Here is a 14,590-nt window from a genome sequence, read left to right on the forward strand (position 1 = left end):
TTTTAAAAAATTATCTTATCTATAATAAGTATTAACAAGTTATTTTATTTGTTCTTTAAACTAAATCACTGGTTTATTTTCAATAACTTTATCAATTTGTTACTATAATAATAATAATAATAATAGTTAATATTATTACAAAGTACAATCTTAAAAGTAGTTATTTACTTAAAAAGACTGAAATGAGTGAGAAATTACAAGCCTCATAAATTTATAATTCTAAAATTATAAATACTATGTAGTAGTTATTAAAAGTTAACTAATAAATATTATTATCATTAATATAAATTAATAAATATGAATAAAGAGGGGTCATTTGTAGGCACTGGATCACATTATTAAGTGCAGTTGGTGGCTTAGCACTCGTATCAGTTATCAGAGAGACTAAATATTACGGATACAGTAATAATTAGTTATTAAAAAAATTATTAAAACCTTTTTATAATAATCAAGCCTGATTATTATTATCATACTATTTGTTGTTTTAATTCAACAAGATTTGTTGAGCGATAAAGTTTCATATCAAGTGCCGCACTTGGTTCATTTTTTTTCGTCTGTGTATGCCACGCTAGTATTCTCGTGCAATTATCACCAAGTAGTTCTATTTCACGTGGTTCAAAGGGGGCTAAACTACGTAAAAAACCGTCCTCCTCAAATCCAGCACGATAAGGCATCGTGGCATTTGGCCTTTGGAGAAGAAATTTAACGCTGACCGCGAAACCTGCCATGTCAACAGGAAATCTACGACCAGCTACCCATCCATCGTAAAATCCACTGAACTTGCCGTCTTTTACGACCGGAGAGCTCAACCCAAACTTTGTACACAATCCCACGGGAAACATTGACACTTTTTTTGTCCTCCGTATCTGAAACAATAAAAACACACGTAGGAATTATTTTTATCCGTAAATTTTCTATGGATCTAATATTTCAGGACAAGGATTATAAGTGCTGCTTGATATATACTTTAAATCGAGTCTGAAATAATTATAAAAAATTGGGAAAACGGTTGACGTTTCGCGTTTAGGGCTATCCCTGCAACTTCCCGCTAATTCCATATCTAAGCGCTTAAAATTGCACTTGTGACGTTGTTGAGCTCTTCGAGCTCAAAAGTCTGATAGAACTTTAATAAAACACTATTCTTTAAATTTACAAACTGCAATTACTTTTGAATGAATAAACTGTTTTTCACGCGGTTGGCAGCATTCGACGCAGTTTTTTGAATCCTATGATTTAATTTTAAACACAAATTGATCAGACCGAAAATTTCGGAGTAATTTGACATAATCATTTTTTTTTCGATTTTTTTTCGTCAACAATAACTCACGAACGAATTAAGGGAGGAAATACGTGTAGAAAGCTGTTTTCATTAATTTTTTTAAGGTATAAAAAATTAATATTATTTATTGAAACTATCAGGTTATTTTATACATATATTTATGAGTATTTTTTCGTATTAAACAACAATATAAGTTAACAAATAGCGGAGATATCAGCTGATACACATCGTAGGTTGTCATCCGACTTAGCAGTCTGTGTGCAGTATGGAAGCCACAATTTTTATTTGAAATCAATGGCACAGAAAAGTTACTTCATTTATATGTATCTTCCATATGAACCTCAATTCCAAAAAAAAAAAAGTAAAAACTTGCATTTTTTAGAGGACTGTAAAATTAAGTCGTGATTTTTAACAACTTTTTCATACATTGTTTATTAAAAAAAAAAAATAGTTTAAATAAAAATATCGCTTTCGATTGAGGTTCATATTCAAGGCAATTGTATAAAGAAAATTATAAGCCATATCGCAAGATGATTGGCTTAATACTCTTTGAGCTAGACTGCACCCAGTTTTGAAAAAACTCGTTTCGAGAAAAACCCGTTTGAAAAAAAAGTGACAGAAAAAGTTAATGTAAAATAGTATTAAAGTAATTACTAAATCACTTATAACTTTTGAACGAATAGGAATTTTGACTTGAAATTAAAAATCTATATTTTTTAATAGTTTTACAAGCGATTTATAAAAAAAAAAAAATTGAAATTTTTTAAGCCTGTACACGTATTTCCCCCCTTAACCGATTTTGACCAGCCCAGCGGCACTCGACGTAGTTTTTTATTATCTTAAGAGCTGATGAGTTTTTTAAATCGATCGGTAAAGCCGTTTAAAAGTTATTCCAAAAAAACCACATTTGAAAAGATTTTTTTTTCGTAGTTCTTTTGAGATTTCTTTGGTTCGAATCGGTCCAAATTGTATTGAAAATCTAAGTTCGGGCAAACCCTTTTGAATAGCGCCAACCGCGATCAAATCGGTCAAGCCGTTCAAAAGTTATGAAAGGTTACACACACACACACACACACACGCGCGCGCATGCATGACATCGTAAAAATCGTCAGGAAAGCTTCCTAGGACCTCAAAACGTCGAGATCTGATGAAAATTTGATTTTCGAAAGACGGGTTGGAACTAATAAGTTTCCAATTTTCGAAAATTTTCAATTTTCGTAGCAGGAAGTTAAAAAAATCTTACTTGGGTGAAAAGATCAAGGTCGTATGTATTGTCATCATCAGCAAAGTAAAAAACTCCTTCTGTTGCGTTAGCGCGAATCCACTTGAGGCCACGATTCCTATTAGAGACACCTCTTGGTTTTACACCTTTTTTCTGTTTGTATTTTGCTGGCATTGGTGCTATAAATATTAATATTGATTGATTAATTAATTTATTATTTATTAAATTTATACTTATAGATTTATTATTATAATTTACCAGTTAAATGTTGAAATCTGAGACCAGTACGATTTAAAAACTTAGTAACTTCCTTTGTCGGTACTTTAGCGTCTTCTATAACTAACCAATGAACATTTTCGACCAACATCAATGTATGAGACATTCTTATAAGCTCTGGAATCTGTTCAGGTCTTCTGTAGGTTGGTGTTATTACATAAAGCGGTGGAATTTTTTCACTTGGATTGATTGTCGTAACTTCTTGCGTCCGTTGCTTGAGCTTGAAATCTTCAGACGCTTTTAAATGCAACGGCGAGGGTATTCTGGTTTTTCGAAATTGATTTATTAGTTCAGCGACTAAGATATTTTGCAAATCCGGGCTCAGACCGTGAACATTTTGAACCCACTGCACTGCCGCCCGAATCTATAAAAGTTAAATTTATTCTTTTAGCTTTTTAATATACTTAAATATTTAGTTATCGATTCGAGTATATTTATAGAAAGCTCAAAGCTTGAGGAATAAAGATTCAATTGAAAATTTTATATTTCAGGCCACAAAATCATTAATCATAATGAGAAATAGAAAAAGGCTATCAATAGTTGATAGTGATTGATTAAAGCCGGATAAATTACTTTTGATTAAAAATATTAATAATTTATATTAATCAAGGGATTAAAGCACGTAATATTATTGGGTATTTTTATTCGATTCATCATCATCAAATGTTCAATACTTCCACTCATTAATCTTTTACTGTAGCAGTCCAATGTTAATATATACTTTTAATTTATGCACCCGATCGATAAAGTAAATAATTATATTATATGGTTGTAAATTATAAATAAAATTGACAGACAGAAGCTATATCAGAAGTAATAATTTTAAAAATAGAGATAATAGCGACACTCGAAAATTTTTTTCTAGCCGTAATTTATTACTTTTTATCAAAAATATTTTATTTATTTATTTTTATCTCTTTTAAGATTAGCATAGGTTTTTTTTATACTTTTAGTTTAATATTGATTATTCTCATGAAAATTATTTAAAAAAAAAATATCAGTTTTCGAATAATCTTTACTCCCAAGCCCAAAGGTAATTTACATTTATTTTTAACAACTTTGAACTAAGGAAAGAAGTTCATTTATAAAAAAATTTTAGTTACAGTGGTCACACATAGTGGGCTTTAAGGTCTGAGTCTCAGAACTTTTTATCTTTTTTGTTATAACAATAAAAAAATTTCTAAACTAGAGTTTTATTTACTTATGTAATAAAAAATATCACTACATCAAATAATTCAACAATTTTTTATTGAAATAACGGGTAGATAATTGGCAAATTGGATTATTCAATAAAATTAATCCATTTAGTTTATCAATAAACGGAATCCATTTAATCACTTTACACGAGCAGAATAAACACCGATAAAAAAATAGCAAGAGTGTTTTGCCGGTTGAGGTTTTATTTTTTTCCCTTTACTGATATACTGATTAATAATAATAATAATTTTACTCATCCATCTGACTATCATTATAGCTGTTCAATTTCAAACATTGATAATAATTAATAAGTTGTATTCATAAGTATACGGGTGTTAAATTCCTACATCATTTAAAAAATACTTTCTTCACGGAAAAAAATTAACTGTTGCTGCAACAGAAAAAAATCCTGTTACAGCAACAGGATTTTCCTGTAGCTGCAACAGGAGGCAGCCATGTTGCAGCAACAGGATTACTACTGTTATTGCGACTTAATAGTAAAATATAGTTGGGTAATTCCATGTCAAATTGACCTACAGTTGGAATTGACCCCTTTTGATTTGGATAAATTTTGGTCAGAAATTTTCTTCTATCATGTAACGAACTTCTGCCAGAGAAAAAAGAAATAAAAAATTTTATTCAAAAGATTTGCAAATTCAAAATTTCGCTATTTTTTCAGTTTTTCAATTTTGTTTTTGGAATATCTCGAACGCTATTATAGATACGGGAAGGGCCTTTCGTTTGTTTAAAAGGGGGCACTTGGGGCTATTGAAAAAAAAAAAATATTTTGGAACAAAATTTTGAAAAATGCCAAATTTGTCAAATTTTAAATATTTGAAAATCGTCAAAAATGTCGATTGACATTAAAATTTTGGCTCAATTTTTTTTTGTATAGAACCTTGTAAGGTAAAAGCCCCAATAGATGATCACGTACCAGTATATGATCACTCCATGTATTTGTATATCTATATTCACAAATATAAGTATACAAATACATGGAGTGATCATATACTGGTACATGATCATATATTGGGGCTTTTACCTTACTGATCTTAATAGACCCTGAAATTTTTAGAACTGTGTTTTTTTTTAAATATGAATTTTTGAATTTCAAAAAAAAATTTTTTCTTGTTTTTTGCAATTTTTAAATAAGGTAAAGTTATGCAGATACATAGAATTGTAATTTTGAGCATTAAAAAATTAAATTCACGATGTGGAAATATTAAATAATAAAATAATTTTAACTTTTTTTTATTTTTTTGAAGTAATCTTAAAGTCATCTTAAAGTAATCTAACGCATGATATAATTGTTATTCGTCGTTTTTTTACTTCATTTAAAATTTTCGACGTCATTTATCGTCTTTTTAAGATGGAAATGATTTGAAATTTGAGATTGAGCAACATTAATGTGCAGAAATTTGTAAGTAAACAAGTATTCGAAAAAACAAAACAAAATTGATATTCTCATCACATTATTTCTGGTTTTTATTGGAAATTTATATCTGTTTGAGTTATTTGACGTTAAAAACTGTTATTGAAGTGAAGAAACGGACAAAATATATCATGCATTAAAAAAAATAAGAAACTTTATCATGTGTTAAGCCTGACTTCAAAATTACTCCAAAAAAATAAAAAAAAATTGAAATTTATTATTTAATATTTCCACGTCGTGCATTTAATTTTTTAATGCTCAAAATTACAATACTATGTACCTGCATAACTTTACTTTATTTAAAAGTTGCAAAAAAGAAGAAAAAGTTTTTTTTTTGAAATTCCAAAATTCATGTTTAAAAAAAACACAGTTCTAAAAATTTCAGGGTCTTTTAAGATCAGTACAAGGTACGATACAAAAAAAAATTGAGCCAAAATTTTAGTGTCAATCGACATTTTTGACGATTTTCAAATATTTAAAATTTGACAAATTTGGCATTTTTCAAAATTTTTTTCCAAAATATTTTTTTTTTTCAATAGCCCCAAGTGCCCCCTTTCAAACAAACGAAAGGCCATTCCCGTATCTATAATAGCGTTCGAGATATTCCAAAAACAAAATTGAAAAACTGGAAAAATAGCGAAATTTTGAATTTGCAAATCTTTTGAATAAAATTTTTTAATTTTTTTTCCTCTGGCAGAAGTTCGTTATATGATAAAAGAAAATTTCTGACCAAAATTTATCCAAATCAAAAGGAGTCAATTCCAACTGTAAGTCAATTTGATATGGAATGACCCAACTATATTTTATTATTAAGTCGCAATAACAGTAGTAATCCTGTTGCTGTAACAGGATTTTTTCCTGTTGCAGCAACAGTTAATTTTTTTCCGTGTTGGATAAAAATCAATAATCTTAAAAAAAAAACTGCTATAGCTCTTAAAAATAAATTATTATTAGTAGTATATAATTATAAACTAGACGGTAATTTTGATTTATCTTCATTTTGTTGGTAATAGAATTGAAATTTTTACTTTAAATTTTGTCGAAATCCTAATTTTTTTATGCGTTCAAGATTACTTTCTCAGATTTTTATTTTCATTTGAAATTTAGTAAAAATTCTACATTTTTTTCTTCATGCAACTCCAAAATTTAATTAAATGCTGATTATTAAGAAGTACAAATTTTTCAGTCAATAAATATAAAAAATTATGTTCCAAAAAATATCGATTACTTAACGTATACATTGAGTAAAAAAAATTTACTTTTTAAAGCTTAGCATTGAAAATTATTCGCGAAACTATGAGACTGATATCAGCAAACGAATAAAGTTTTTACAAACTAAATTTATATAAAAATAAGTATTCTAAAAAAATTGTTTATTCAGTTTTTTTAAATATCTACAAGTTGATTTTTTTATTATTTTCTTTGAAATTTATTTGAAGAAAAAAAAATTCGTATAAATAATTATAAATATTAAAAATTGATCAGATAGAGCCCTAGCCAGATTTAAAAAGTGAAATTTATAATTCACCTGATCACAATAGTGTCATAAAAATATTGAATTGTAAAAATAAAGATAACAATTAGAATGTAAAAAAATATTACCTTATCTTCGATAATTTTATTATAACTATTATCATCGTCCTCGAGCTCATTATTAGGAACATTAGCAGCGCCGTAAGATACACCAGGATCACCAGCATTTAACTGATCAAATCTTACACCTGCTGATAAGTGGTACTGGTATAGGATAACACATACGCCGACTAAAGCAACTACTCCAACCTTCATTGAGGGCTTCATTGTATCGATACCTGAAATTTAAAGCACAAGCTTGTGTTTACAATATCCTCTAACAAGTCCACTACTTCACTACTCTCTACTTCATTATTCTATCTGATCATTGCAGTTGTAGTAAAAGCTCTGCAGCTAATTCTCGATTTTACTAGTAGAGTTTAACTAAATGTTTACTATTCCAATCCAATGTTGATTCATCTGTAAAGATACGACCTCACTAAAAATTTGAATTATTTTTACGTTTCGCAACTTTAATATTCTCATCCGGTTCAGTCTACAAAAGTAAGATAGTCTAAATATAATATATATACATATAGATGTTTGTTGATTCAGTGGCGATGTATAGTGACCGATGGTTTGTTGGTTTAGTGGTATTCTCAAGCGCATTATATCATTTATTATCAAACATCCGGAGATAAAGAGTCGCCGCCTACTAACTTTCAAACTTTTTCTGATGTTAGCTTTTCCGTTTTATAATATTGTGACTATTTGTATTTATTTTTATTAAATTTATTCATTAATTATTCAGCGTTATATTGCTTTATTTATATTTTTGCATGACTTGTCACGTACTAGTTTTTTTAATGGTACACGCTAAACTCATTAGCAATGTCGGCTTTGCAATTTCTAGTGTGTCCGTAATTGAACACTTGTGTCCACTTGGATGTATAATTCTCATTTTTCTCACAATTGTATTACTTTCAAAAATACTCGATCAATTTTTACGAAGATCGGTTTTTGAATTAATTAAAAAAATTTTTTTTAATTCATATTTTGAAAATATATTGATTTATTTTTTTTTATAGAAATTTTTGTGATTTCAGCCAAAGTTGTTCAAGAATTTTGGTATTTATCATGTATCAAACATTTGGAAATGATGATAAATCTTTTGTACGGCAACAGGAAATTAAAAGATTTTTATCTAACTTTAAATACAGCTCTTTATATTCTTCATTGTAAATTGATATTTTTCCTACCAGAATTTCGCTAAAATATCTTTACTGAGTATCGTGTTTTAATTAAAACTAATGATTTTTTTTATTTCTTCTAATTTATAAAAATAACTGATATTTTTACTGATGAAAATTTTTATCTTTTAATTAAAATATATAATTCTGTAAATATAAATAGATAATTTTTTATGAACTATGAATTTACATTAATTACTGAACTCAGGTTGTAGAAAAAAATATGAAAAAATCAGTCTTCCATCCTTTAAATTTCATACTTAATTAGGTAAAAATTTTTATCAGTAAAAGAATGTTGAATAAATTATTTCGCTAAAAGCTTTAAAGGAAAAAAAAAAAATGATCTAGACTCTTGAATTCTTCATATCGACTCATATTAAATTTCCTTCCCTTTAATAAATTATTTTTTCAAAAAAAAAAAATAAAACGATGGTTACAAAAGTGAAAAAAATATTTTAATTATTTAAAAATATTATATAAAAAAAATAAAATTTGCAAGTCAGCATATGTGTATCATGGCTGAAACGTTTAAGTGCTTAGAACGTAAGTATACGTGTATCAGGTCAAAAAAGTAGGAGAACACATAGTAAGCATTTTTCATTAAGTTTTTATTGTCGTGTCACGGTAATCGTCAATCTTTTCTTTATAGTATACCATATAATAGCGAGCAATCTGATCCGATAGGTTTTATTAATTAAATTTTTTTTAGTCTTCTAAAGCCATGTATCAGCAATACTATTATATTGAGTACTTTGAATTTTAGATAAGACTTAATCCGGATTTGCACAAGTATTAGTGTTTGCATTAAAGTTCTGTATAACTTTCAAACTAAAGTTAATTCTAAATTTATTGAGCTATGAGACTTAGCATTAACTCCAATGATCGAATAAATAGTTAAGTATATATCGATAATTGATTCAATACAATCTATATTTAATTATTATTTTTAAAATGACATAGATCATAGTATCTAGGATTATTAATATTCTGTAAGATTATAAGTTATAAGCATTCTCGTCTATAAAGGAATAAAAATCAATAACTAAGATTACTAAAATGGTAGCGTGTTCAAACTTCCTTGGAATCTCAACTAAACGTTCACAGTAACTCTCTTGTAAACTTTGAGATATCTAACTACATAACAAATAATCGCGTTCCTTGAATGCTCAATCTCTTTCAAAGCAGTTAATAGTTGATAGTTATTTAAAAAAAAAAAAAAAAATAAACTATTTTAACAATAAGATTTCCGTAAACCGTTCATTTCTTACGCTGATATTTAAGTAACTTATTTTATTTGTAGATATTGCTTAAATTATTTACGTGTGCTATAAAAGTAAAAGACATTTCAATGAATAATATATTTTTTTAGGACAATTTTCAGTTAATCGCTATTTTCAGTCGATATACATTTATATTAAAGATAGACGGTGTGGCTTAATGTATATAGAATAAGCGAAAGGAAATTTAGTATAGACCGGATAGCTCAAATGGTAGAGTAGCCGACATGTCTTTGGAAGGTTCTGGGTTCGAATCCCAGTCCGAGCTATCTAATAATTTTTTCTCGCATATTCTATAAACTCACATTAAGATGATCCTCTCCACATTCCTTTCTCAATCCTTTCCTACCAATATCCTGTTACGTGAATGTGGAACGCTTCACGTAATAATTACCGTAACTCCTATTCTTTCCCGCTTCACAGCATTATTTATATTTATAAAAATGTGGAACGCTTCACGATTTTGCGTGTCATCCTTGCGTCCATCATACGGCAAGCATTTTTTACAAATATAAATAATGCTGTGAAGCGGGAAAGAATAGGAGTTACGGTAATTATTACGTGAAGCGTTCCACATTCACGTAACAGGATATTGGTCGGAAAGGATTGAGAAAGGAATGTGGAGAGGATCATCTTAAGGTAGTTGTAGCGTGATAGGCATTTCAACAGAAAATTATGAAATTTTTTTTATTGAAAGATAAATATATTAATAATTCACTACCAAAATTTCAGATCAATTGACCGCACCGTTTTTGGGTAATTAATTTTTGAAATTGCATCTTTTACACGTAGCGGTATAGAGAGATGATAAAGTTAGTATGAAATCTTTGGCCCACTCGAGTGGTATGGAAGATTTCATACTAACTTTACCATCTCTCTATACCTCTACGTGTAAAAGATACAATTTCGAAAATTAATTACTCAAAAACGGTGCGGTCAATTGATCTGAAATTTTGGTAGTGAATTATTAATATATTTATCTTTCAATAAAAAAAATTTCATAATTTTCTGTTGAAATTCCTATCACGCTACAACTACCTTAATGTGAGTTTATAGAATATGCGAGAAAAAATTGTTAGATAGCTCGGACCGGGATTCGAACCCAGAACCTTCCGAAGACATGTCGGCTACTCTACCATTTGAGCTATCCGGTCCATACTAAATTTCCTTCGCTTATTCTATATACATTAAGCCACACCGTCCATCCTACATATTAAAGTAAATACAGTTTCAGCCCGAAATAAACGTACAATTGATAGTTCGTTTTACATATTGTATAGCTTTATAAATTTATATGAGGTATAAACTTAAATATACCCTTAAATCTTCAACCTTTGATTGTAATTGTTTAATAAATTAATCTAGGTTTGACAGCATAGCTCGGTTGGTTGGAATTTCCATCCAGTAACTGTCAAGTACGCGTGGAAGTAATTAAAATTTTTCTGTATCCATGTGAAATGTTAGATTAATGAAGCAGTTAATTTGAAGAATTGATCGATAAAACATTTCATTGTTTAGTTAAACAATTAAAATTCTTATAAATTTCAGGATTGAATGAAAATGCTTTATTATAATTTAATTGTAATAGATCTTGTTTTCTTTTTTAAATATTTATATAAATATTCTCTTTACTTGAAAAATATTTTTACTATTTTTAAAAGTAAAAGTGAAAATTGATTATCTTCAATCTGATTGTTAACTTGGGGAAAAATAAATGTTATTAGTTATCATAAGCCCATTACGTAATTTTCAGACTTGTTATTTTTCCTCAGAAAAAAAGGCAATTAATATAAAATTAAATTACTTATAAAGCTCTACACTTAAATAATTGAGCTGAATTTAACTACTTTTCTTATAATAACAAATTTAATTAAACATCTCAAAGTTCATTGACCCTGAAGTGTATAAACATAGCCTGTAATAATATACTCCTGTAAACAGTGATATTGCTTATGCGCAAACATTCACACAATTCAATTCGTAATTTTGTCGATTGTTTACTCAATCAACTTGTATTTTGTTCTATCAAATGTTTGCTGTATAATATATGCATTAAATTAATTGACCTTTGACCTATTCCAAGAATTTTCTATCTTTCGGAAAAAAATTAAATATTTTTTTTGCGTTAACGTCATAGTTATATGTTTAATTAATAACGAGCATGAAGCTTCTGGTACTGTTTGCGGTTGAATGTTGGCAAATAATGAAATTTAATATCACATAGTAAACACATTCAGTTATAATAATAATAATAATAATAATAATAATAATAATAATAATAATAATAATAATAATAATAATAATAATAATTGGTGGTTATTTTATTTGGTTAGTGAGGTCAACTGATAAGTCGGCTAAAAAAAAACTAAAATAACTAAACTAGCACATGCTGTTTCACACGGAACGAAAAATAGTAAAAAAAGTAACCAAAGTCAAGGAGACTGAATGAATTAGACTATGAGTAAAAGGGTTATCGAATTTCGATTTAGACTAGGTCTTTCGCTCGTATCTCGCGTCAACAATTTAACGATTTTTTAATTCTGTTACTGCCTAATTTTCGTTTTCACCCGCTATTTTCTATTTTTATTAATTACATTTGGATATTGTTAATGCATACATGTAATATATTTAGTTTCTATAATATTTAAATTTAAAATTAGAATTATCTACAATGATTGAAAAAAAAATTATAATAATAATAAAGATGCATTACATTCTGTATGTAAGATTTTAATAGAATTTGTGAATTTTGATTAGTTAGAGAATTTGAATATTCTAATCTAAGATTTACCTCTAAGAAAGTTAGAAAACTCTCTAATTTGATTAATTAGAGAAAATTATAAAATTTAATCAAAGTTATACCGTGTAATTATTATGAGTAGAATGTCAGTGAAGTATGCTTAGAAATTTTGAATTTCATTGCTAATTTTATAACATTCTAATTCAAGATTTGATTTTTTTTTCTAAACCTCATGGAAAGGTTTATCACTGATAAAAAAAATTAATAATAATAAAAACCGAAACGATCATGTCAAATAAAATAAACATTGACCTGGTGAAATGTAATCTCGATTACTTTTATTATTATTATGTCATGCAAATTATTTATTACTGTATTACATACCCATATGCTATATTTGATTGATATTTCGTCTCTCGCCGTCTCGCCGTCGTCGTAAATCAAATTTTTTTTCCTGTTGATAAGAATAATTTTCTTTAATAATTAAATTATAATTATAATAATAATAATTAGCAATTATCATGATTCATAATTCATAATATATGGTTCGATTATTAGTAAATAAAAAATATTTATGAATATTACTTAGTTATTGGATAACTATAAAAATTATTGTATAATTTTTTTATGAGCAATAAAGATAAAGAATAAACTCAGACTCGTTTTTGCGATTAAACTTTGTGTTTAATATGAATAGAACGTCTGTTGATATGGCATAGCCGGAAATATACATCCTTTTTCATAAAATGATAATTATCATGAAAACTTAATTTATATAACGATGATAACAATAAAAATCAAGATTTTTTGTAGTTAATTAAGTCTACGTGACTTTTTTTAATTAGCCGCATCAAGTTAATTAATTTCTTTTCGTCAAATATAATTGTAAATTATATCGATGAATTACTTTGCTTTTTCCATTATTAAAGTCTTAGATTCAATTAAATAGTTTAAATTTTCTTAAAAATTATTTAAAATTTACTTAAAATTACTTAAAAAATTCATACTCTTTTAAAGCAATTTTTACTTTAGACTAAAATGTTATCGGTTGTTTTTTAATTAAAAAATTAGCATCGACTACAGTGCATATCAGTTTACTGATTATTTACTGTATACTTAACAACAATGGCATGTAATATATTTCGTATAAAGAACAGGCATGAAAAATGGTAACATACATAATTGGACTATAAAATAAATTATCCCCGTCTGTTATTATTTATCGGTAGCAATTTTTATTGATTGAATTTTCATTTAAATAAAACAATCAATCAAATCATTAGAATTGCGTTTCACAATAACATTTATCTTCATTTTTCAAGAGTTAAAAATATTAACATAATTATAATAGTAACAGCTATTGTTTACTGCGATAATAATAACTGCATAAATATCTTAATGGATTTGTGTTTAGAGCAAAAAATAAATCGTATAATAAATTTTATCAGTTAAATGTATTTGCTAAGTAAAGAGACACAATGGATTTAGCATATCAATAGAAAACTACAGACTATAATTTTCTATACATATAACACTATTCCATTATTATATAATATATATCGTTTTATATGTACTATAACTATAATTATTTATTATTTATATTATGTATTATATATTTTATAATATATAATTGTTTTTTTTTTATGAGCTGGATGAAACCGTAAAATATGTATTTTATTGTATGGAAATGCTTTTGTTCGCTGCATTGTCAAAGAAAAGCTCTTTTAGTACATTGCACAATCACCTGAAGCTCGATAAAATCTCAGTACTATTGGAAAGGCAATTCATGAATAAGATTCATATATAAAGAAAACTATATACATTATTTTCTCTCCCTTTTATCGTGTACATTTGCATTTCTGTAGTTTTATTTTTAAAATAAAAAAAAAATCAACTTCTCTCTTTAGATTGGACCAATAACGAGTAAATGCAGTATTCAGTCGGAAATTATGTTTTTCCGGTATTAATAATTTCACGGTCTGTTTCTAGATAGATTTTGACGAATCCGTTTTAAAGCTTTTACCACGTTGAATTGAAAAATCTTTACCTTTTTTTAACGTATATATTGAGGATAGTTATAATTTCATTAAACTAGAAACGTATTATCAACTTTTCTTATATATAACTGTAAATACCGATATCTATTTGCATATAATTCTACATAAACATCCCTCATGAAAATGTAGGATTATTGATTATATATAATCATAATTCATAATCAAATATAATTACATAAAACTGGCTAATAACCATACATTATAGTATGCATCAGCTACGCAACTATTCTTTTTTGTGACAATATAGTTGCATATAATTTTATATAATTATAATTAGACTTAATTATTTATAAGCATTTGATCCTAAATAATTTAATAAAAAACTTGAAAATATACAATCATTTATCA

General features: G+C 27.1%; 1 protein-coding gene across 3 annotated transcripts in view; it reads right to left on the bottom strand.

Annotated features, from left to right (window-relative positions):
• Positions 1–167: 167 nt before the first annotated feature.
• The window catches only part of LOC123260036 (galactosylgalactosylxylosylprotein 3-beta-glucuronosyltransferase P), a 56,012-nt gene continuing 41,589 nt past the window's right edge, over positions 168–14,590 (bottom strand). For all 3 annotated transcript variants that reach the window (XM_044720959.1, XM_044720960.1, XM_044720961.1), the window contains exons 2-6: positions 12,570–12,639; positions 7,009–7,217; positions 2,760–3,141; positions 2,523–2,680; positions 168–866 (exon numbers count right to left, since the gene is read on the bottom strand). In XM_044720959.1, coding sequence (XP_044576894.1) covers positions 468–866; positions 2,523–2,680; positions 2,760–3,141; positions 7,009–7,217; positions 12,570–12,573 — 1,152 coding nt within the window. In that variant the 5' untranslated portion in view covers positions 12,574–12,639 and the 3' untranslated portion in view covers positions 168–467. The remainder of the gene's footprint in view (positions 867–2,522; positions 2,681–2,759; positions 3,142–7,008; positions 7,218–12,569; positions 12,640–14,590) is intronic.

The sequence above is a fragment of the Cotesia glomerata genome, linkage group LG2, assembly GCF_020080835.1.
Source record: "Cotesia glomerata isolate CgM1 linkage group LG2, MPM_Cglom_v2.3, whole genome shotgun sequence".
Classification (NCBI taxonomy): domain Eukaryota; kingdom Metazoa; phylum Arthropoda; class Insecta; order Hymenoptera; family Braconidae; genus Cotesia; species Cotesia glomerata.